The 26653-nt window shown below is 38.1% G+C and overlaps 1 protein-coding gene across 2 annotated transcripts in view; it reads left to right on the plus strand.

Annotated features, from left to right (window-relative positions):
- Positions 1-25125, plus strand: part of ltb4r2a (leukotriene B4 receptor 2a) — a 31422-nt gene extending 6297 nt beyond the window's left edge. Inside the window, exons 1-5 of one of the 2 annotated variants that reach the window (XM_067452092.1) lie at positions 4101-4261; positions 20373-20994; positions 22667-22867; positions 22958-22989; positions 23075-25125. In XM_067452092.1, coding sequence (XP_067308193.1) covers positions 20383-20994; positions 22667-22867; positions 22958-22989; positions 23075-23384 — 1155 coding nt within the window. In that variant the 5' untranslated portion in view covers positions 4101-4261; positions 20373-20382 and the 3' untranslated portion in view covers positions 23385-25125. Of the gene's footprint in view, positions 1-4100; positions 4262-20372; positions 20995-22666; positions 22868-22957; positions 22990-23074 lie in introns of those variants that run through there. The other variant, XM_067452091.1, reaches the window with a different exon arrangement.
- The last annotated feature ends 1528 nt before the right edge of the window (positions 25126-26653 follow it).

Here is a 26653-nt window from a genome sequence, read left to right on the forward strand (position 1 = left end):
TGTTGGTGAACCTGTAATTATTACACGTCTCCGGGCCTGAGAGAACAGCCTATATTTAAGCAATCTCATTGAAACCATGAATTCAAAACTATTTTACATTTCAAACACAGTATCCTCACGAGAACCAAAAAAGTCATTATGTTGTTTAGAGCAGTGGTGTCCAACCCTAGTGCTGGAGGGCTACCACCCAGCAGATTTTAGCTCCAACCCCAGTCAAACACACCTGAGCAGGCTAATCATGGTATTCAGGGCTGCTGGATAATTACAGACAGGTGTGTTGGATCAGGGTTGATCTGAAGTCTGCAGGACGGTAGCCCTTCAGGACCAGGGGTGTATTCCAGAAAGCAAGGTTAACTTACCGTCACACATACCCTGAACTCTCGATTGATTAACCCAAACCTTGCTTACTCGAGGTTTGCTGGTACCAAAAATGAGTCCCAGAGTTCAGCCAACACATGGGGTGCTTCCCAATTCTTATTTGTGCATCCTCATTTCCTTTCCTACCTTCCTTCCTCACGCCTTAGCTCCACCCCTTCAGGACGCGAGGGAGGAATTGAATCAAGTGAAATGATATATCCTCGCTCCCTTTAACCTCACCTCAAAGCGGCGTCAATTAATGATGACACACCGCTGGATTTAGTCGGGATTCTTGAACATTAGAGATAACTATTTATAGTGTAAGCTTCAGCCTCCACAAAATACCACATTTGTCCATATTTTAATCAATATTACCAGTAGGGGTGTAACGATTCATTTTAACAACGATTAGATTCGACTGAAATAAATCAGTCACACTGATTTAAATTTTTGGCTAAAAAGTTACTGAATTGATTTCAAGTCACTGAATCGTTTCGGATCATATCGTTCTAAATGAACCAATATCGTCCTTAAATCATATCGACAACCTCAAATCGTGATACGAATCGAATCATTGTTAAACGTATCGTTACACCCCTACTTACCAGTTATTATTAACAACAAATTCCAGTTATTAACTGCTTTTTCATTGTATAATATTAGTTTCTATTTGTTCTCTCATTTTCTTGTGCATTGATATAATTCTGGAACTGTCAGGTGTTGTTATTTGACAAACATTCGTGTCTTGTACATGTAAACGTAATAATAATGATTAATAAACTGTGGCAAGATATGAAGGGGGAGGAGAATTAATGCGTGCGTCACGTTTAGTCGATAAAACACTTCCTCAAAGGATCCACCTGTGTATCCTCGCTCACGACTCCTCAGGGAGCTCCTCACTCCTCCATCCTCGCCTCCTCGAGGTGCAATTAGAGAATTGAGATCTCCTACAAGATGGCTGAGCTCCATCGGTTTCCGGGTCATAGGATGGAGGACGGAGGAGCGAGGAAACGAGGAAACGAGGAAACGAGGAGGGATATTGAGAAGCACCCCGGGTATGTTCCCGGTTAACACATAAGACATTCTCAACAGAGCAATGAATCGATGATTGACCATAGAAACAGACACTGAGACCCTGTCCCAAATGACACCCTTCATGTGCACTTTCAGTCTTGTGGACTCACAATGGCCATTGCGTGCTCATCTCCGTTAAGTCCACAAGGCCGTAGCGTGTCCCATTCATCATTAAAGATTAAAGAAGGGTGCTTGTGAGCGCCCTCTTTGTGGCCGTCATGCGCCCTCAATGCGTACTTCAGCTGAGCCCGCAAGTTTGGGAGCTACGCAGAGGACTTCTACCCTAGCCTAGAAATCTAGACGCACCCTAGCGGCAGCAAATTTAATTTGCCCGCAAGTGTCGTCTAGGAACTCTCAATACCCTTCTGAGCTGTATTCCTCATAATCTGGACGGGCCAATCACATTGTGTATAGAGTCGGTGGGCGGGGCCATAATGACGACGGCCGAGTTGCGTTTGCGTGCTTCTAGTAAACACAGAAACTGGCGAACGGCGGTCTTTCGAATCAGCTTTGACCGCAACTCTGGAAGACTTGGAGTTAAGCTTTTCTCTGAGAAAAGAACAAAGAACGGCACTGAAGTCATTCTTAAAAAGGGAAGATGTGTTCGGAGTTTAGCCGACCGGATACGGCGAATGTTTAATCTGTCAACGAGCTCCGCTTCACCTTCGTTGCTCTGGTTGGTTGTAGCGCTATCCTATCGCGTGCAGAGGGAGTTTGAAAGACAACCGTTTATCCGCCCCTCAGATTGAGCTGTCTATGGTGAGTTTCCAGACCAAACATCTTGATGTGGGTCCGGCTTGTCAGGCTACTTCTACCCGGCAGTCAAAGCGGCATTATGTCGTGAAAGTGCGGCCTCAGAGGAAGACCGCGAGGGTTTAGGGGGGCATATGGGACAGGGCCTAAGATGAAGTATGCCATTCTATTTCCTCTTCTTCTTTTGTTTAGTGGTGATTTACATAACCTACTTAGTGCACATCGACACCTTTTGGGTAGTTGTGCAATTTTTTTTTTCAATGTCTTAATTTTTTTTAAAGTAATCTTCATTCACATAGAAAAAGAATTATATTGTTTGTTTGATGCCAATTCATTGACTGCAGATCCATGTGTGAGATGACAATAAAATAAATACATATATTTGAATTAAATTAACATTGAAATATTACGTTGTTTTTTTAGTGCTTTACAATATATAATATTGTATATTATATAGCTGTTAACACACTTTGTTATATTAATAACTATATTAATTATATAAAACGCATCTGAACACCTCTGAATTAAACTAACCCTGGATCATGAGTAGGTTATGTTGAGAGAGTGATTTGCCATATCCTGAAAGTTTCCTCCGTCTTTGGATCCGGAAGTTGAGGTTATCCGCTAACTTACGGGTCCTGCACACTGTGCGATTTTTCAAAATCCTTTGCAAATGTTGCTTGTCAGACTGTACGAACGTGATCCCCGATGTAACACGTCACACTGTAAGATCTCAGTCGGCATTAATGTCAGACTGTAAGATATATGATAAGCGATAAAAACGGACGCACGCAAGAAAACTCGTCCGGCGTTTTATATCATCAATGAATGACGCGTTCGATGACGGCGAGCTGCAATACACACGGGACTGAAATGATGGCTACAAAAAATCTCTAGCTCTGGTTTGGTCATAGTTTGTCTTGAAAAACCGAGATATTTGATGGTCTTTGTAGGAGAAGTCAAACTGTAGGACTGAGCGGCAAATCTTCTGACACTGCCAGAATTTCGTCTAGGGTAAAATTTGATCGCAGCGCTCATTAATCGGCTGCCGGTGAACATGTCAAACTAACGATCAAAGACCTCAGATTTTAGGATCAGAGGAATCTTTTAGGATTTGCTAAATGTGTCTCAGACGGCAAAATCGTGGCCAAAATCACACAGTGTGCACCCGGCTTTACTCTTAAACATTTTTTTTATTTTATTTTTCATATGTTGTGCTGCATACACTTTAGTAGGGCTCAGTTACAAACAAACAAACAAACAATCAAACAAACAAATAAATAGGCGAACACATTTACTAATTTGTTTTTAGGTTTTAGGAATTTTTAAACCAACCTTTGTATAAAGATGATTTCTCAAATTTGTTATGAAATATATAACTGAATTAATTGTTATACCACTTTATGCAGTATTTGGGTAAAATGGCTATAAATGGGTAATCCTATCCAAGACGATGTATCTATTCATTATATCTAATTTGTATATTAATGTGTTCTTGCGGAAACATGTAATGATAGAATTAGGTTTAATAATGGGAGAAACAATTGGCAACATTTTCGTAACAATATATAATATTTCAAAGGAATATTGATATATAATCTCGTTTGCTTTTCACGTCCATCTCCCTAAAATGCCTGATAGATATGCTTTAAGTCCTGGTGTGTGTTCTGGACCTGTGTGCGCAAACACACGTTTGTACAAGAGTCTGTGCGAGTGCAGGATGCTGATTCACAAATTCCTAATAGAAAGCGCACTGACAGGTGTGTATGTGTGTGTGCGCGTTTTTATTGGAGGTGTGTCATCGACAACTGCATTTCGAAATATATTAGGAAACTGATCAAATGATAAGAGACGATGAAGGCGAAGGCAGGGAAGAAACTCCACCTCTCCATGCTCACACACACACACCCACACACACACACACACACACAGGCAGACACGGGGCTGCACAAAATGCAGACACAGTCCGAGAATGTGGACTATTAAGAGAATCAGGAAACACTGAATCACCTGTGGAGGAACTGAGAAGGAAAGAAAAGAGAACTCTGGTTGTTTCGGTCACTGGACGTCACAGAAGGTAAGAGATGTTTCAGGCTTTCCCTTTCATGTCATTTATTAGTTAATTATTATCACTGTGATTACAGAGATATGATGAGGGAGCTGGTTAATTAATCTTCAATTTTATTCACTGTAGATTCTACTGTTAATAGCAATGATGACGGTGCCGTATCTGTGTTTTTAATGCATTATGATTACAACTTAATTGTACAAAAAAAGTAGGCTACTTGTAATTGGACTACATTTTAAAATACTCATAATCAAATACTTTTTTTTTTTTTTTTCATTATTTACCTGTTATTTCCACAATGGCAGTAAATGATTTAATTCATTGATTATACTTTGTAAATTAAACATTTCCTTTCTTTAAAAGTCTGCTTATGTTAAAGCTCTTCCAGATTTGTGGACAGACCAGCCCCTGGTCATGTGATTTAATTATAAAGGAAGAACTCCTTGATGAACTCATTAATTATTATTTGCATTAGCACACAGTGAGTCATTTACCTCACATTCCTGTGTCTGGAAGGCTTTTGTTTTTCTGACACATTTACTCATTTCATGCATGCAATGCCGGGATTCCTCGAATTTTTTCGGCTAAACCTCTATATTTTCTTGAATAGCCCTTCTGAGATTTTAACATTAGAAGTTAGGCCAATATAATAACGAAAATGGAAGTTTAGTTTAGTTTAGTGATTATAAAGCACATTTTAAAACAACTGAGGTTGTAACCAAAGTTGCTAAACAAGAAATATTAAATCAGAACAGAGTTACAAGTTTGATCTACAGCACTGAAGTCCCATGAGAAAACATGTCTTTTAAAAGGGACTTCATTTTGTTGACAGCAAAGATATTCTCTTTATTTTTGGATGGTTTCTATCAATATAGCAGGCCTAAGAGATTATCCTAATCAAATCAATGTGATTAGAGTTAGGTCAAAAGTCATCAGAATACAACATTAACTACAAGTTGTCCATTTCTGCCTTTACCAGATGCTTTATTCAAATCACTCAATGCACACATTTTGAATTCTTGGTAGCTCTTGTTCCAGCGTGTTAAATACAACTGTGATGCCCAAAATGTCCAAGGTGTTAGTCTGTCTTGGACTACAATGAGTTTTCTCAACTCTAGCCCTTACAAACTTTATCTTTAACCCCAATCAAACACCTGAACAAGTTAATCGAGGTCTACTAGATTACTTGAAGGTCCCAGGCAGGCGAGTTTGATCAGGTTTGGAGATAAACACTGCAGGACTGTGAACTTCAAGGGCCAGAGGTGCAGAAGTTAAAGCTGCTGTATGTATGCCAGTTATTCTACTTTGAAATGACAGCTCTGTCACCCTTTCTTAAAAACCCAGACCAGAACAAAAGATTGTAAATATTTGCTACACATCACCTGATTTCGGGGAGGAGGAACGGATATCTTAAGATAAGACAGACTCAAAAATGAGAACAGATTTCTCCTTAGTTTCACTCTCTCACCCTTCCAGTGACTGTGTTGAAGTTGAGACCATTTTACCAATCGCACAGTTAAAAAGACAGCAGACACGAAAGGGAAAAACAATAGATTCACAAGATAAATCATCTGTGGTATCTCTGCATTCTGTGACTTGAGTCGGGGGAAGGAGGAGAGAGTTGGAGAAGGTTTTGCTCAGGGCGGCGGCCCACAGTCTCTGGGAGATCTTCTCTCCAGATTAGACAGTTTTGCTGCAGGGGTTGATCTCAGCTTTTGTCTTAGCGGTAAAACCGATCCTTATGTTAAACATGTTTTAACATTTTAACATCTTAAAATTCCTTTGGGAGTAAAATAAAATCCATAAAGTAAGAAATAAATTTGGTTTTGAGTGAGCTGCTTGTAGATGGATCAATCTTCCCATGTCATATCCTGAATATGTTTCATTTCTAAGCTGAAGACTTTAATGAACCCTTAAAGACCTAGAAACTTGTTTCAGGGCACCTAACTAGCCTCATTTTTTACTTTGTTCTTCTGACCCATTCTTGCAGTTAGCATGATGTGCCAAATATCTTTTTAAATAGGAGAACCTGTTTTCATCTAGCTCATTTGAATTTTACTCCTTAAAGTCCCAATTTTACATGTTATTTAGTATGAGAATGGATGAGATTTAATACTATTTTGTGTAAGTTACACTGTGTAACTTTTTTTAGTTTATTCTTAGCTAAAAACACTTAGTTCTTTCAAAAATATATGTGCTCATTAATGTATATTTACTTCTTTCCAGTAATAAAGTATTCTCGTAAGTTTATAATATGCCATTGAAAATACATACGGGTGAGGGGTTCGGATGGCGGTCGCCATGTTGCTCCTCCATCTTGAAAGTACAGTAGCCAAAGAGGGACATACCCGTAAATTCAAGCTTCACCTTTCGCGTTTTAACACTCGATGGCACCGTGTTGAATGTGAAGAGGGGGGTTGCCATGTTAATCTTGGACTAAATCGGCCACCGTAGGAGTTAAAACGAAATCAGAATTGAGAGGAACAGAAACTATTATACACTGGATGGTCATATACCTTTACATCGCTAGATGGGGGAAAATATCACACAGTGGAGCTTTAAGAAAAACAACAGCAAAAAAACAACAACAACAACAACAACAAAAAACTAATGTGTTTTTACTGTGACCTCAAACAGAACTCCATGAAGATGTGATTTTTTTGCTTTAGAAAGTTAGAGGTTGTTTTTTTAGACTTGCAGATTAAATTTTGTCTACATGTAACACTCCTATTAGAAAATTATAGTCATGTATTATAATATAATTAATGTGTTTTTAAGTGAAATCGGTTATTTCCTCACTGTATATTGTTATATAATAACAGAACACTAAAGCAAACATTTGTCTTCAGAGAAATATATGCTATCATTTGAACTTGAAAAAGCTTAAAGATTATGTTGTGAAACAAATTCGTGGTAGCTCTTGTTCCAGTGTGTTAAATAAAACTGTGATGCCCAAAATATCAAAGCTGTTAGTCTGTCTTGGACTACAGTGAGTTTTCTCAACTCTAGTCCTTATGAACTTTATCTTTAAGCCCAGTCAAACACCTGAACAAGCTAATCGAGGTCTTCAGGATTACTAGAAGGTCCCAGGCAGGCGAGTTTGATCAGGTTTGGGAATGAACACTGCAGGACTGTGAACTTCAAGGGCACAATTAAAGTTGGCATGAAGTATATCAAGTTAACTCTTTCCCCGCCAGCGGTTTAAAAAAAGTTACCAGCCACCGCCAGGGTTTTTGGCCATTTTAACAATTTAATAGCCCATATAATTCTTTATTTAATGAATACCTGAGCATGCAATATATCAAAAAAAAAAAAAGAGCTGACCCTCTTCTCAATGCTTCATGCATTCCTTTTTTTAACAACACTTGAATATGGGTAAGTTTTATAAAAAAAAGCAACATTATTAACAAAATGCTTTAGCTTTAAACAAAAAGCCTCACCATCCATCTAAACACCTCTATGAATGGGAGCATATGAAAAACCCTGATAAATCAGTTCATCAACTTACAGCGTGGCTTCCATTGTCAATTGTGCTCACTCCTGACAACCCGCGGGAGCGTCGCGTCTGAGGAGGAGGAGGCGGGGGAAACAACTCTCTCCAATATTTAAAATTTGGACTGCAGTACCCATTTCAACTAGCCTGACAAGCCGGACCCACATCAAGATGTTTGGTCTGGAAACTCACCATTGACAGCTCAATCTGAGGGGCGGATAAACGGTTGTCTTTCAAACTCCCTCTGCACGCGATAGGATAGCGCTACACCAACCAGAGCAACGAAGGTGGAGCAGAGCTCGCTGATAGATTAAACATTCGCCGTATCCGGTCGGCTAAACTCTTCCCTTTTTAAGAATGACTTCAGTGCCGTTCTTTGTTCTTTTCTCAGAGAAAAGCTTAACTCCAAGTCTTCCAGAGTCACGGTCAAAGCTGATTCGAAAGACCGCCGTTCGAAAGCACGCAAATGCAACTCGGCCGTCATTATGTTAAGCCCCGCCCACCAAATCTATACACGATGTGATTGGCCTGACCAGAGTTTGGGGATTACAGCTCAGAAGGGTATTGAGAGACACTCGCTGCAAATTTGATTTGCTGCCGCTAGGGTGCGTCTAGATTTCTAGGCTACATTTCAATCCTTCAAGCAGCACCTTTAAGCGGCTTCTGGAACAAGTACAATTGTAGGGCAGGGCTTGGTTTTGCGGAATCGATCGGTTGGTTGAGGTTTGCTATTGGTGGATGTCATGTGAGTGATAGGTGGCCCCGCCCTCACGTCAGTAAATGCATCATCAGAGTAGAGAAGAGAAGAGATGCTGCAAGAGGGTGGGGAAGTTATTCTACTTCAGGATTATGAGGAACAATGATTTAAAACAATAATGAAGGGCATGAGTGCAGTTTTCCATAAAAAAAGATCGGAATTGTCCATTTTGATTTCACAGTAACTTTAATAAACCTTTGACTGTACGATTAGGGCTTGATAGTGATTCCTGTGTAAATGCATTACACATAAATACACACTCCCCTGTGTGCTGCTATAAAAAAGGCTGTAAACCCAGTTATTGGTATGAATGCATCACTCTAAATAAACAGTAATAATTAGGTGTAATAAGTTAAACATAATAAAAGTAACGCAAACCAACAGCTCTGCAAAATTGCATCTGAGGCTTGACAAAATAAAAAAAGTATCAAACACATTGATCACTGATACAGTGACACGCGTCATTTCTTGATCATGGTACATAAATAGGAATCATGATATGCTTCATAACCTGTGCTATATTTGGACTGTATACAAAGTTATCAATGCTGTTTTTATAGTGCGATCACTATCAGCAAATCCAGGATAAAGTGCGGCTCATGCCAGCACACATCTAACAGATATTATCAGTTTTTCCTGTGTAACGTCATGTGGATATCGTCATCTGTGTAAAGCGTGTTACGACATGCTTCTTACTTCTCAGTGCTGTGCAGTTCAACATCTGCTTAACCTGAACTGCTTGATTTGGTCTGATGGAAAACTGAGTAATGTACACTCTAATTATTTCTGTTAAAGCTGGACTTGCGTGTAATCCGTCTGCAGTTTCACACAAAGCCACACATGCGTGTTTATTTGAGTAGTGAGTGTCGAGTACGTGCTGTGATCTGATTCAGAATCAGGTCTGTGTGCAGGTGTAATCGGCCACTCATTACTCTAATGCGTTCTCACCAAGGGTGTGTTTGTATTTGTAGTGGGTGTGTGAGGATTTTCATGTCTGTTTGAGGTGTATGTCTCAGACTATGTCAAATCTCTGAGACGTACGCTTGACAAACACTGCATGCAGTCCAAAGACTGGCCACATTCAAATGGGAATGTCACAAAGTCAATCCAAGCGTGTTGAACTTTACTTGAGCAAATCTCGCTATCATCCTACCTTTCTTCCTTCTTATCCCAGTTCTGTATGGCTTTGGTTTTGTTGGAATAAGGAAAGAATTGTGAAAGATTTCTGGAGTGCATTTGCACTAGCAGTTTTCATGTCTGGTCTCGCTTTAAGGAAGCAGTTACGGTTGAAAATATTTTAGGTAACATTTGTCCCCCTTTCCCATGAACTGAAGACATGACTTGTACGTATGGTTTTGCTGTACTGATGTATTGACTGTTTATAGCACTGCAAACTGTGAGTTAATATTCTGACTTTTATCTGCAATAAATAAAAGCGGTTTTGAAAATGTCCGCTAATACCTAAACAGTGTAAATTAGTTGCAACTGACCCATTGACATTAATAGAAAAGTGTACATTTTTTACATGCATTTATTTGTTAGTCAAATCTACAGTACTTTTTAAAAGCAGTTTTATAGGCAAATAAATGTATATGTACTTCATAATACACAGACAATTTTCTATTTTCTTCAATCTTTGTCGACTTATATGCTTGCCTCTCTGTATGATAATGATTGACCCCTTTTGGCTCTTTTTTTGTAAATATTTTTATAATTGTTTAAACTGAGTGTTGCACCCCCCGGTCTCCCATACAGGGCCGGCGCTCCGCACACGCACATCACGCACTGCGCGTAGGGCACCAAGTGCTTGGGGGGGCACCAAAAAATCTGGGTCGTGAAAAAATCATGACAATAGGCTACTAGTATAAATGACAAATAAAATATTTCTAAAAGCATGTTAATATACAAAAGCAATACAAAAGTAATATAGGCCTAGACCAAATTAGTCGAGAAAAAGGTGAATCTCTGTGCCAGTCTCCCTCTGGTGCCCCCCCCCCCCCCCTTCCCCACTAGGGATGGGACGAAATATCGTTTGACGAAATATCGCGATACAAAACGTGACGAAACGCATCGAGGTCGAAAAAAATGGATCGCGAAATAAAGATAGATTGCACTGCTGCATGATTTGCGTAGTATATAAATAATTTAGTGTATTGTGTGTGTGTGTGTGTGTGGGGCAGACATAACAAAACGCAGCGCGCATTTTCTGTCTGATCTGAGTTTGATCTGAGCCCGTAGTTGGAAAAAGTGAGAGCAGTCAGACAAAGGATGTAGCAGCAAACATTAATAGAGAAAGAAAATGGTTGACATTAGCATTAATATTCTAAACCAAAAATGCAGTTATTGCCTACATAAACTACCATATTTTCTGTTTAACTTTTATTAGACTCCAGAAAGAAAAGGGCGTTTTTTCACTGAGCACATTCTCTGCAGTCTGAGCGCGATGCACTGCAGCTCACTCTCGCTCATGTCTGAGGTAAATCATTAACACCATCACCCCGCTTACAGAACACGTGTTTTATTGAGCTAAATACATCACAATCGGCTAAAACTAATGCACAGGTTACTTTCCTGAACAAGCGCGCTCCCGAGTCGTCCGTGTTCTTCACACTGTCCACGTGAATCGCGGACCAGTTCGACGCGCACACGCAAAGGCAGTTCAGTAGGGAATGCGGATCTCTTAAAGGGGCCGCACTATATTCCTACTCGTGTAATATGGACCTCCTCCAGGTATGGTGTGGTTCTGGTTCGCTCACTGGTACACTTTAACAATTTTTCATATGAACTTTGCCCTGTTCTGAATTAAACTGCCAGTGTAAAAACTCCCTTTATATTGTTAAAATGAGAGAAATCACTACTTACTCATTATTTTTAAGTTTAGGCTTAAGAGACATGAACAATTTCTTAGATAAACATATCTATGACCTTTGATATGTCTAGTCTTCATGCTGTATTGATTATTATTGAATAAGTATGGTTTCACTAATAATAAATGTACATTTGCATAAAGAATGCATATTTGTCCATACCTATGTTGATTAGAGTATTAAAAACTTAATTTAAACTTAAATTAAGAGACATTTACAATTGCTAAAAAGGTGCGATTAAATTGTGATTAATTGCGAGTTAACTCATGACAATCATGCAGTTAATCGCGATTTTAATCGATTGACATCCCTAGAGTGCCCTCCACAATTATTGGCACCCCTGTTTAAGATGTGGTCGCGGACTTCTAAAAATTCTCCTTTTTTTTAAAACAACATAGAACCAAATTGCAAAAAAAGAGAAAAATCCTACATTTAAGTACATTACTTAGGTGGTAAAAAAAAATATCACAGATTTGGAAAGAAAAAATAATAATTTGATATCGTATCGTGACGTATCGTATCGTAACCCTGGCATATCGAGGTGCATCGTATCGTGAGTTTAAGTGTATCGTCCCATCCCTATTCCCCACCTCCCAGTGGTCTGTTCGATTATGCCTCAATCAATGTCAAATTTGGCAGACACCGACCTCAGACATGGCCTCGAAAAGGCACCAAGAGTCGGGGGCGGAAAAAAGAAAAAAGAAGAGACAGCGGGATGATGCTCGCGGGTCGCTTGCAAGTAAGACAATATCCACGTTTACATGCACGTTTTTGAAGTAAAAAGTGCTGGGACAAACGCTGTTAATATGAGAGGGTGTTGCCAAGCTGTCTGTGGCATTATGCCAACATTATCTTAATAACTTCTAACGAAATAAAAAGTTTACCCCTCAGAAAAATTAACTTTCCTCTCAACATTATAACCTGGTGTGAGCGCGCCGCAGCGCGCACTCTTCAGTGGTGAAGGCGCGCGCTGTGTATCGCGTCATATAAGGACGCACACTCAAAAGTAATCGGGTCAGGTCGTTTACATGGTGAAACTTTTCGTTTGATCAGTTCATGAAAAGGTTTATCCCACCCCTCTCAAACCGATTACAATTTCATTCGGTTTGGGCATTTTTATTACGATTGAGGTGTTTATATGGAGCATTTAAGTGGTCTGGCTGTCATCAGCATCAATGGGGACGTAGCTCAGAAACTGTCATATGATGACCTGATAGCTGATTTTGCAGCTAGGAAATGTAGGCGTGTGCCTCTGTAGGGCCTCTGACAACTGATGGTAGTGAAAATGTTTAATATAGTTCTATAGAATAGCAGAATGGTCTCTTTATAGAGATGTAGTCCCTCTGTTGAGTAATTTCTACTGTGCAGTTATGCATGGTTATTTGCAGTTTAAAATGTGCACTTTAAAATTCATACTTCAAAAATTCATACACTTATACTGTTATTTGCACTAAACTTTTTTTGCACTTTTAACTTTGTGTTTACATTGTTCAGTTCCAATTATTCATTTGCAGCAGCTATTTTGGAAGTAAAGAGAACCTAACTAAGAAATTCTGAATGGTAGTTATTTCTTTGGTTGGTTGGTTGGTTGGTTGGTTGGTTGGTTGGGGGGTGGGGTGGGGTGGGGGGTGTGGGGGCACCGCCAAGCATTTGTGCTTAGGGCACCCAAATGGCTAGCGCCGGCCCTGCTCCCATAAACAGACCTGTATGATTTTTTTACTTGATGTGCAACACCATGGACATCTTTGATCTTTATCAAAGCTGTTCCCACATAACAAAAGCAGCTGTCGAGCTCCTGAAAAGTGAAAACAACATAAACAAGTGGGTTTCAGTCCCTGTGCTGCTTTTCAAGCACACTTTAGTTCAGTTAAAGGGGGTCCTTGAGTATGATTTTTTTTATTTTTTTTTATTTATTACTTTAGTTAGTGTGTCATGTTGCTTTTAAACAATGTGAGCATAAACAACATCTCTAAAGTTACGACGCTCAGTTTAAAGCAAAGGGAGCTATTTTCTTTTACAGAAATCACATTTTAAGGACTACAGCAAATGGCTGGTAGGGACTACAATGAGTACAATGAGTTAGTGACATCACTAACTGTCACTACAATGAGTTAGTGACATCACTAACATTTGCATAACCCCGCCCCCGGAAACATTTTGAGAAGAGGAAGAGTTGCTGTAGTCGAGCACATTTGGGAGTCGCTCAAGCTGTCGTCCGTCTTTCACATTTATTGATACAGTACAAACACAAATGCAATGGCATGTCATAAAGCAAGATGACAACATAAGTTATAACCGCAATTAAACTAAACTATCCCTGTTCTCTCTTCATCAGCAGATATTATAACCGTAATTAAACTAAACTATCCCTGTTCTCTCTTCATCCTCAGATATTATAACCGCAATTAAACTAAACTATCCCTGTTCTCTCTTCATCTGCAGATATTATAACCGTAATTAAACTAAACTATCCCTGTTCTCTCTTCATCAGCAGATATTATAACCGTAATTAAACTAAACTATCCCTGTTCTCTCTTCATCAGCAGATATTATAACCGTAATTAAACTAAACTATCCCTGTTCTCTCTTCATCTGCAGATATTATAACCGCAATTAAACTAAACTATCCCTGTTCTCTCTTCATCAGCAGATATTATAACCGTAATTAAACTAAACTATCCCTGTTCTCTCTTCATCTGCAGATATTATAACCGCAATTAAACTAAACTATCCCTGTTCTCTCTTCATCAGCAGCTATTCTCTGGCTCATCTCACAACAGTTCCCACACCAGCGGTTTATAGATTATCAAGCCAGAATATGTTAATCAATGACCAAAGATCGTTATCTCATAAACTCATCCTCTAGCCCTTCAGAAACGTCCTGTCTCATTCTACATGTCTTCTCTTCTTCTGGAGTCTCTCCATCATTGTCTAACTCTTGTTTGAACATAAAAGGCTGAACAGTTTCTTACATTTTCAGTGTTTCTGCATGAGGTAATGAGATCTGCTAACACAAGCTCTTGAAGCCGCGCCCTCTTCCTGAAAGGGGGCGGGAGCAGCAGCTCATTTGCATTTAAAGGGACAAACACAAAAATTGCACGTTTTTGCTCACGCTGAAAAAGTGACAATTTTAACGTGCTATAAAAAAATGATCTGTGGGGTATTTTGAGATAATGTCAGATGCTTGTAAAAATGGGCATAATAGGATCCCTTTAATGCAGTTATCACCTAATTAGCTGATGATCACAGACCTACAAAATATACTGTGTTGTGGATCATCAGAATTAAAAATACTACCATAAACCATCATACATGTATGATAACAGTAGTACATTTGACTTGAGAACTAAATATTTTGAACAGATTGAAATGTAAAGTATTGAATTATTGGATCTTGCATGTTTATCACAGCTAAAAAGAAACTTTCTCATAACTTTGGCTAACAATCTGGCAAGGTTCTTTCAAAGTTATGAACAAACGTTCTTCCAGTAATGTTTTCTGGTCTTTGGTAATGTTCTCAAATGTGAGCATCAGTGATGACATTACTCATGAGGTTAATAAAATCACTGAAGGAAAGAGGAACACACATTTGAAGTCACCATTATGGTGATCAGTGTTTCCTGCAGTTGGGCCCTTGACTCGTGGATGTTTTATTCGTTTTTCTCTTGCTGTGTTTACAGTGTGCAGAAAACACGTTTCATCTATCAGAGGAATTCAAGACTATGTTGACTGTTAATTAATGATGACATTATCACGGAATAGCACTGATCACATCTAACGTCTAATCACTGATCAAAAGAGTGTTTTGTTAAGAATTACTGTGTGAATGAATATAGGGAGCGCGGGGCACAACCTAACATGGGGTTAGTTGCAACACACACAGTTTAAAACTTTCCACACATGCCAGGATGACGAAACTTAGTGTATTTACTAGTTACCATATCAACACTATATAGAGAAGAAATTGCGCCAAATTTAAAAAAAGTTTGGAAGATCCTGAACAATTATTTAACTATAGCAAATGTACATTTCTTACTTAGGTTTATTTTCCATCTCTGTTTTTTTGTTTGCTCAAGACAATAAGACAAATATTATATTATTGTAATCGTATGTATGTTATTGAACAGTTGAGATGTTCTGTAATGCTGATCTAACAGCAGAAGACACGAGCCGGGGGTTAAATCACAGTGGAGCAGGCGGGGCATGTTGTCACACTGAGTTACAATGAGCCCCTATTAGAAATATAATATATTCTATACTTTTATGAATTATATTGAGAAAAAACAATGTGAATAATGACTGAGAGCCAATGTTAGGAAATTATATATTCTTAGTATGCTTAACTATGCTGTATAGCTGTGTTTAGCAGTGTGTTTGTTGTTAAAATAAAAATGCAAATATTTTATTAAAGTGTATTTATTGACAAAATATTTTAGTTTGTCTTGTATATTGATTATATCAGATAACATGTTAATCTGTCATATGCTCATGTTATAATGTCCTCCACCTATAGGGGATGCTTTCACATTTCACTTCCAATCGTTCAGGGGAAATCAAGAAAAAGTGTTTATTCAACAAAACCATATAATTGTACTCGACATGTGAAATTAATGTGGGAAAACATAAATACTCTGAACCCCAAGTGGATTTACACAAACTGAGACAGTCAAAAAGCATTAGGTTGTGCCCAGCTCTCCCGTATACGTTGCAAGCAGGAAGTTTTTAGCAACAGTGTTTCTTAGACTCTCAGAGACATCAACAATGTTGACATACTCCATGCCAGCATACAACACACCTTCATGGCTCGCCGCATGCATTGCAGAAACAAACTTTGCAGCTGAGTTATTCTACTAGTTGAAGCTACAATACTCATCATGCAGTTGAGTGTGAAGTGGAAGTGTGTCTCAAGTATTACACAAGAGGTTGTCAACGGCTGAGTCTGATCAGTAATGTGTGAAGCTGGTAAAGCTGTTTGTGGAGTGGTTTAATCTTCAGAGGTGTAATGTCTTCTTTTATCTTCAGTTGATTTCATCTAAAGCTGTGGCTGAAGAAAGTCGTAGTTCTTGTGTTTCGGTTTCCTGCAGTGATTCTGCTTGTTCACAGCGGGTGTGTGAATGATTGAAAGGATGTTTCAGGAACATCAAACTAACCTTTAAATGACTTTCTGTTAACATGAAGGAAACTGGCCATATCAAAACAGAATGTTCTGATATTAGAACAAAACATTAGCTGACATAATGTTGTTTGAATGTGGAGATTTGAAAGCTACAGTAGATACCGTTTTGTATACATAAAAGCTGCTTGCATATGTTTTTTTAACAATCCCCTTTTGTGTTTCACAGAAGTAAAGTGTGAGGCAACATGAGAGTGAGTAACTGATGACAGTCTTCATATCTGAGCGAACTGTCGCTTTGATGATTATAATCTTTGTCCTCCCCAAGACTCTTGACTAAACTTGACTTTTTCCCCTGACCTCTTATCCTCAAATCTGACCACAAAAGATTAGCAGCTTTAATACTAGACAAGACAGCTCATCCCTGAACAATGATTACATGCAAACACCCTTATGACAAATGACACCTATAAAGGTCTGGAGGAAATAATGTCTGCTTGCATTAGCATCATTTCTACAAAGCCTTTCAGAAATAAAGCCCGTCTGATGGCATGTTTGTGTAGTTTCACATCTGAAGCCGTCACAGGAATACAGTGATTGATCGACATCTCTGATGCGGTCTGCTGCAGAGACGAGGCTGTCATCTGTAGAGAGTTTCACAACCTCAATGTGTTTTTCAGGATCTTTAAGGACTTTTGACTTGCAGGATTCAGTTCAGCTTTGCAAAATGGGAGACAGGTCAAGTCAGTGTTATTAGGGGGACATTTGAAGTGCATATGGGAAAGCATCATGTTCTTTCTTTAGTAGTGTTCAAACATGCATCCATGAATCAATTCTTCTCTAGACAGAGATAAAGCTCAAGCTTCCTTTGCATCGTTCCCATAATTCCCTTTGGTGTTAACTTTGATGAATTTACTGTTCGCTATTGTTGTGCAAACATATGAAAACATTATTTCTTTGCACTTTGTTGGCAAGGCAAGTTTATCTGTATAACACACTTTACACATACTTGTAAATTCAAATTGAAAGTCAAATTATATATATATATATATATATATATATATATATATATATATATATATATATATATATATATATATATATATATATATATATATATATATATATATATATATATAATATGGCAACAAGAAAAAGGCCCCTTTTTATTTTATCTTATTTTTTTTAATTATTATTTTAATATTAAACCTATCCATTACTGGTTAACTTCTGCCATCATTAGTATTTAATTTATATATATATATATATATATATATATATATATATATATATATATATATATATATATATATATATATATATATATATATATATATATATATATATATATATTATTCAGTCATTATAAGTCTTTTTAGAGCATGATTCCCAAAACAATACATTTTGATGAATAGGTGAAGTTTCTAGTTGTGTCACATTTGCAATTTCTTATGTTATTTCATAAATTTGATGACTTTACCATTACTAATAATGTTACGCAAAAATGTGGAAATATAATTTCTTTGCATTTTGTAGTCCTTTGTTCAGTTTTTGCTGACCTTACTGAAGGTAAGAACTTTACTAAACGTTTGTCCGTTACAGCTTGGGTTGCTTTTGCTAAATTACATTAATGTCTCTCATATGTTTTTTAAATAGAATATCTCTTGTAACTAAACGTTTGTATTTAGAATTATTGCACTCTAAAAAATGCTGGGTTATTTGATCCTAAATGTGGGTCAAATATGCCCAAAGTTGGGTTACATTTACGCATAATATACATTACATTTTTGAACCCAAAGTTAGGGTTTGTCCATATTTGACACGCATTTGGGTTAAAAAACTTCAGCATAATTATAAAGCATATAGTCTTTCCTAACATGATTTTCAAAGTCATTATCTAATGTTCAGCAAGGCTATATTTGCAATTTCACTGCTCATCACATCCTGAAATGTGTTTTTGAAAGTTGCAGTAATAACCGATTTTAATCTTAGAGGTTAAGCATAAGTTAGATGTATCTGTGTCGTAACTCTGTATCTTCTAATGGTTATGAGCATGAAGTCCAAGATATTCCAACTTTTTGAGATGATGCTTACATTTTTGTGTAGATAAAACAAAAACTCAGTCAGCACAAATGTTTCACAAATCATTTCCTGTGTGAGCTTCCTGTAGTTATGAACACACAGTTTGTGGGTATGTAAGTGGGTCTTCATGAAAACACTCGCACACATATGGCTTGATTGTTTTAATATTAAATTCTTCATGCCTTTACGGTTTTCTAGACGTTTCCTTGCCTCGATCTACATCTCTTTTCTTCCCTGTCCCCGAGGGCCTCTAATGGACGTGGAGTTGGTCTGTGTTCTTTCAGTCGGTGTACCGCACTAGTGCCTCTTGAACGGATGGTTTGCGGTCATATTAAATTTGTGCAATGCGAAGATCTGGTGTGAGGAGATGACGATCACGTTACGCAGACTCCTGTAATCACTTCAGCCAAACATTGTTTGTGTAATTCATCAGGGAGTCCGTCAGCGTCTGCCGTGTGCTAATGCGTTCACTAATGTACAGTAAGTGACTTTGGGAAAATTATTTTTCTGCTATTTTGCTGACCGCCACTGTTATCTAAAGACCACAGACGTCATTTACAGTGGCTCACACCCTTTTTATGAGTGTCTTATATCTAAAGAATCTCCAAAATACAAACAAATATGTTTGTGCTCGATATTCATCCACTGATGTTCAGCTGGAATTGTTGGTTTATCAAAATGAAATGCTATATTAGGGCGGGATTGAACCTGGAACAACTTCACCAACTTCAACCCCAGTTATTTTCTACAAAAATAGGGGCATTTGCTGTCAATGGGGCGGTACCCTAATGCACTAATACACACTCTTAAAGTACTGATATGGACCACTTAAGGGTGAGTATGTACAAAGATGTACCTTTTCCCTGTTGTACCTTAGGTTACCGTCCCAGTGACAGCACCTTTTTTATTCTGACCGTGTAGAGAAATTGTATAAACCTTTCAAGACAGGCCAACCATGACCTCTGAGGATATTCATTCTTGGTGTATGCTTCTCTTGGATCCATTTGTCAACTTTAATTTGGTCAGGATTCACTTTAATAGTCAAAGTCTGTCTCTTTAAACCCTCTCAACTCAATATCGTGCAATGCATTTGAAATGCAAATTTTAGCACCTGAAAACCAATGGCTTGTATATTGTGCAATTGTTTCGTATTCAGTAATGCCATGTGCAATCCTTCACGTGGCTGTTGTTCATTCCTGCAGAAAACACACAGTTCCTTTTTTTTACCTATGTTTTATACTTTTGTAGTGCTGTGATTCATCTCAGAGCTGGTTGACTTGAATATCATTTTTCTTTTTTTTCCTTTTAATTCCTATGGAACGCAATTCATTGTAAAATTGAACTAATACCAATGAAAAGTGTCATTGCTCAACTACGCTTTTGCCTAGTGACTTAAACCCTAGATTGAACGGATGTCATTATCAAATTAAATAAGAAATGTTGAGATGTTCATTTGAGTATATCATTTGATCAGAAAAATGAAGCTCTATCAAATTACTGAGTAATGAGGAAAAAAATGATGTGCTATTGAACATGCTTGGCGGATTTCCAGTTGATAATGCAATCCATCTGCACTTATGGAACATTTTCTAGTGACTGATCATATCTAAATGTTTCAGTTGGCCGAGTTGAAATTATGTGAATTGGTGCAAATTAATTCACAGAAATTCAATTCGGCCAACTGAAAATTGGTTCAATTGGTGACCTGATTTTTTTTTACAGTGTGTGATTTGTCAGTGTTAAACAAAGTGTTTAAAATAAGCAAGCTGGCGACTTTACTGACAAAATGCTGTCCTTTTCCTCTTCAGATTGCCTGAGATGGATGTAACACCATCCCTAATCCCAGTTGTATTTTCCAGTCCGTCTCTGAACACGTCATCACAGAATTCATCCAACTCCAGCATGACTGGCGCTACCGAAACAATCTTGACCAACAGCGGCGGGGCGATCGCCGGCGCGATGATCCTCAGCCTCGTGTTCTTCCTCGGCGTTCCCGGGAATATCTTCATCGTCTGGAGCATCCTGGCCCGAGCACGCCGGCGCTCCGTCACCACACTCCTGATCCTAAACCTGGCCTTCGCCGACGGGTTCCTCATGCTGCTGACGCCCTTCTTCGTGGTTTATTTGGTTCAGCGCAGTTGGACTTTCAGTCTGGCGCTGTGTAAGGTGCTGTTCTACCTCTGCTGCACCAACATGTACGCTTCCATATTGCTGATCATGCTGATGAGTTTGCACAGGCTGGTGGCGATAGTGTGGCCGAAGCGCGTGGCTGCGCTGACCGAACGCAAGGCGCTCACACGGGTGCTGGCGGGACTCTGGGTCCTCGCTCTGGGACTCTCAGTGCCCGTTTTGGTTTTTAGGAGCACGGAAGAGAACATGACTGAGACTCAGAATATCATTTGCGAGTGCAAACACAAAGAACCAAAATACGTGAGTCTGTGCTGCACTAATACTTCAATATAACACACACGTTTCCAAGGTGCTGTAGAGTCAGAACTTTCTATTCATCAAATAATCCTGAATTTATATATGAAATATGAATTTTCTGAGCAGCAAATCCTCATATGATTTCTGAATGATCATGTGACACTGAAGACGAATGATGAATTCAGCTTTGATCACAGTAATAAATTACATTTTACTATATAGTCACAAAATTTGACAATATTACAGTTTTTTGCTGTATTTTTAATAAATGCAGCCTTGGTAAGCATGAAATACATTTAAATCTTAAGATCTCCTCATGTGGAAATAAACTTGTTATATCATAATACATAAACGTCCACCACAGCAACAATAACCGGGTATAATAAACACATTTTGTCACTGTTAAATTGTGATTTATGCAGTTACATTCACAAGTTTTATTAACCCTGCCTAACAATTCCACATTTTCTAGTTTTACAACTTAGAATTACGGGATTTGATTTATATATAACATGTTTGATTGTGCAAAATATTGTTTTGGTGTAAGCTAAAGGTTAATTAGGCCTTAAGCAACATTTGCTGGCTGTACATTTATCAGTTCTTGTATCTTTGGCTGCAGCTCAGCGTGTTCTGGGAGTATTATCAGTTGTGCACATCTAGAAATTCTCCTTGGAAAAACTGCTCAGTGATATAAACAGGGTCAGGTCAGGTTGGAAGAGTCTGCGACTGCCGTCTGACTGCGCTTTAACTGGGCTCTTCTGCTTTTATATCATGCTCGTGCAGATTTGGCCGCTTGAACGCTCATGTCTGTGAGAACTTCTCCATATCATGACACCGTCACGCTACATGAAGTTCCTGCCAAAAATGGTTTCATGCCAAAGACATAGCAGAGAACTAGTTGCATGCTTGTAGTGTGTCCAATAAACCTTTTGGCTAATATTTGTTACAACCAAACCCAGGATGATGCCTCACTAAAAAATGTTCCAGACTTAGCCAACATCTTTTTTTTTGAAGCATACAAATATTATTATTATTTTTTAAACAGTAAAACTTATGCTTGTCATGTTGTCTAAGTTAAAGATAAAATACCATTAATCTTGATAGTAGATCAACAAGTGCTGTTTGCCTGGAATGTGCCTATTATTTACAATACTGTTGTACTTTTTAAGCAAGACTGCATTTATTTTTTATCAGAAATACAGTAATATTTTGTTGAAGTGTTATTACATCGCTATTACAACACATCGTTTCACATCGTTGAATGTGTAATACTTTTCTACGTAAATGTATTTTAAACTTTCATTTATTCCTGTGATCAGAGCTGAATCTTCAGCATCATTACTCGTCTTCAGTCGTCCTTCAGAAATCATTCTAATATGAGGATTTGCTGCTCAAGACACATTTATGATTATTACCAATATGTAAAACTCTGATACTTTTGTCATGATTCCTTGAGGAATAGAAAGTTAAAAAGAATTTAACAAGAAACATTTATTAGAATTTTTATTTCAACATTTTAAACCAGTTATTATTGTCAAAAAAGTGGCCCCAATCCTTGAACAGTGGTGTTTATTAATTTGACTATAAAGGTGGATATCATCAAAATATCATCTGTAGTTTCTTCAGTCTTCTGTTGTGGCTGTGATATCTCATGACCGCTGTTGTTCGTCCGTAGGCGGTGATGCAGTACGGTATGGAAACATTGCTGGCTTTCTTGTTGCCGTACGGTGTGATCATAGGCAGTTACATGTGCATCTTACGCAAAATCCGCAAGACGCGCTTTCGCAGACGCCTCCGCAGCGAGAAACTCATCCTTGTGATCATCGTCACCTTCGGACTGTTCTGGCTGCCGTACCACATCATAAACATGGTGCAGGTGTGTGTGTGTGTGTGTACTGTACGTCAAACGCTTAATCAGAAGTGTCTCAAATGTGAACACACCCTAAACATTTTCTTCCTCACACAGGTGGCCTCTGCATTATTTCCAAATAACACTACGTGAGTAACTTTAAGAAAATGCTTGCAACGATAACTCCGTTATACCGGTTAATTTACAAATCAATGTCTGTGCTTCCTCCGATAGACTACGTAAGATCTGGATGTCGCTGCGAGCACTCACCTCCACCGTGGCCTTCGTCAGCAGCTGCATAAACCCGGTCCTCTACACCTTTGCCGGAAAGTCGTACATGCGGAAGGAGGGCCTGGCTTTCATGGCGCGGCTGTTTGAGGGAACAGCACTGGATTCGACTCGGAAGATCCGGCAGAGCAATCAGAACAGCCGAGAGAAGGAGACCGATGAAGGAGAAAGTCTTAGAGACAAAGACTCCGATAGCATTGCAACCCCTACTCCAAGCTCGATTATTAAAATTGTGCCACAGATAAACGGAAAGTGAGCATATGGCTGTAAAATGCGATTTACAGCGAGAGTTGTGCAGTACGTTGTTCCAGGTGTTTAATCAAGGCAGCTTGTGCTTTGGAAACAGATGAAAGTGATTCCAAGTGTCTTTTATAAAATCAAAACTCTGTACCAATTGTAGAGAACAAGGAAGACCAGTGCCTAACTCAAACCGTCACCTGACCAAAGACTGCGGCAGCCACAGAGTCTTTACTCTTTAAACAAGGAACAGGTTCAGACACACGGGAATCCACAGAAAGCTGCATTTATTCCAGTGCTTTTAAAGATGTTTAAAGATGCTTCATGTCTTTGTCTAGTAGAGGGTGTCACAACTGAGAGACAGATGAACCGTCTGCTTGCTCTTCACCGCTAACGCGTTGTAAATAGTGATGATAATTCAGTTTTGACAAATATTTATTTTGACTCGGGAACAATTCGTTATTTTTGTGTTGACCTCACATGCCCACCACCCCATAGGTTCTGTACAGCAAACCAAAATTATTATTTAATCTCCCAAGAGTTTGTAAATTGCGACTCAGACCCCAAGACTCGAGAGGTGAACTAATCATTTCTGTTTCCAGCACAGACTGCTTATCTTCAGACTGGGCATGTGGCAAGACAAGAGAGACATAAGACTCGGATCGAGAAGTGAGGTGAGGTGAACTAACGATCCAGCCAAGCAATAACTTAATTATATCTGTTTCTCATAATTTGGACTTTGATTTTTCCCTAAATGTGACATTTGCATAAGCAGATGTGTTGGGGAATTTGGCGATTAACATGTAGCATTTTAGTTATATTCTGCGGAAATGAACTAAATGGCTTGAAAAAAGATTTACTCATGATGCTTAAAGTAACTCAAAGTCAGTAAATGATCTGAACTTTCCATCACTGGTAAACAAAGATTCAGGACTGACCAATGAGACGAGTTCGGTTGAGTACTGACATTTGAGAGTCAGCACTTTCATCAGGCTTACTAATCAGCATGGACGTGCAGTCCCTTTTTCTTTTAACGTTTAATTTAATGTATTTTCTGTAATATTTCCAGTGCTGTACGGTTGGTTATTTTTGTTGCTGTTGTTTTATAGTCTGACAAAGATTGCACTCATTTGAGTTCAAAGAAATGCTTCACAATTGAGAATTAGTAGAACATGTATATAGTTTGATGAGATTTAATATTCCCTGATAGTTTCCTCAGGCCCATTTGAAATATGTTAACTGTAAACGAAAATTAGGATTTAATTGAGAGTCTTAATGAGGTAAATCAAAGATGCAGGATTTGTGTGTTTAATTATGTCTTATGTCTATGTATATAACCACATCATTCATATTAAATGTAATTGTTTTACACTGAGCTTTTGTGAGCTTAGCTGAGAGATAAAATGACAACCTAACGCACTTCAATAATGACCCAGCTTATATTTTTGTTCTGTTTCATGGAAATGTTCAAATGTGTAGTTTCATTAATGTGTATTGAACAACTGCTGTTGAGAAGCAGAATCGCTGAAGGAAAGAGAAACAAGAAGAAAACACTCAAATGACCTTCAACCACAGCCTTAGATTAAATCTACTGAAGATAAAAGAAGACATTACATTTCTCAAGATCTCAGAAGAGGATGATTAAACAACTGCAGAAACAGCATTTCCAGTTTCACTTTTTGCAAACTTTACTTGTCTCATAGAAAATTGTAGCATATTACGTATTTAGTTATTTTTGATAATTAACAGAGGTTCGGATCAAGGTTATTATAGTTTTGCTTTTTTAAATTAGTTTTTATTTTATTATCGTTTTCAATTTTGCTACAAATTTCAGTTTAGTTTTAGTTCGTTTTACAAATGGTTTTGCTAGTTTTAGTTTAGTTTTTATTTTGCAAATACATTTCTATTTAGTTTTTATTTATTTAGTTTCAGTTTTAGTTTTAGTAATTATAGTTTAGCAGAGTTACCATAATGAAGTGTAGAGACCAAATCAAGGTTTTTAATTTCAGCAAAGTTTAATTAACAGATTAGAGTTTAATCTTACTAAACATCCTTAAGTGAAATCACTTGATAAACGAGCATTATTGTTTAAACCCAGGACAGTCTTACAAAACATGCATAAAGTTGGGTCTTCACCTTTGAGCAAAAAAGCTTGAGTCAAACTATGACCTATACAGGATCTATCTTAAAGAACAAAATAGATGCAATGTAAAATATAAAAGTAAAAATTATAAATTCCAGACAAACTCACTCATAACAGATGAAATATTGTTAAACAATTAAAAGCTTATTTTAATTTCTTCAGTAGTACAATGTAGGCTAGCAGTGTCTACACACTGTTTTGCTCTGTGTGTGTGTGTGTGTGTGTGTGTGTGTGTGTGTGTGTGTGTGTGTGTGTGTGTGTGTGTGTGTGTGTGTGTGTGTGTGTGTGTGTGTGTGTGTGTGTGTGTGTACATGTTTTTCTAGCCTGGTGAGGACTTCAAACTGAATGCACACAGACTCGTGTCACCGTGGGGACCTAAATTGAGGTCCCCATGGGTACAAAAGCTTATAAATCATACATAATGAGTTCTTTTGAAAATGTAAAAATGTAGAAGGTTTCCTGTGATGGGTAGGTTTAGGGGCAGGGGCAATGTAGGGGGATAGAATATATGGTTTGTATGGTATAAAAACCGTCTATATGGCAAGTCCCCACAAAGATAGCGCACCAGACATGTGTGTGTGCGTGTGTGTGTGTGTGTGTGTGTGTGTTTGTTGTGCAATAATTGTAAAGGGGACCAATGTCCTCACTTATCTAGTAAAATATTATGATAACTTACTAGTAAGGACATTTGACTGGTCCTCACTAGTTAAAAAGGCTTATAAATCGGCCAAAACATGTTTTTATTTAAATCTATTGTTTTGCACGTTCTTGGGATGGGTAGGTTTAGGGATAGGAATTGAGTTAGGAGATATAAAATATCATTAACCTGATATAAAATCAATGGAAGTCCATGCAATGTCCTCACTTATATAGTGAAACAAACCTGTGTGTGTGTGTGTGTGTCCTGGCATTCCCTACTTTGTGGGGAAATGTCTCCACACAGATAATAATATTATTAGTAGTAAATGATTATGATAACACCTTTGAGCCTGTCAATATTATGCAAACATGAAATCTCAAACGCACAGTAGGCTAGTAACGTTAACGTTATTTGCTAATATAGTTGCTGACTTTTGCGCCTGCGTCTCTCGTCACGTAAGAAACGGCATTCTAAAGCAGTGAGCTTAAAAGAAGTTTAACGTGCA

This window comes from Pseudorasbora parva, chromosome 1, assembly GCF_024679245.1.
Source record: "Pseudorasbora parva isolate DD20220531a chromosome 1, ASM2467924v1, whole genome shotgun sequence".
NCBI lineage: Eukaryota > Metazoa > Chordata > Actinopteri > Cypriniformes > Gobionidae > Pseudorasbora > Pseudorasbora parva.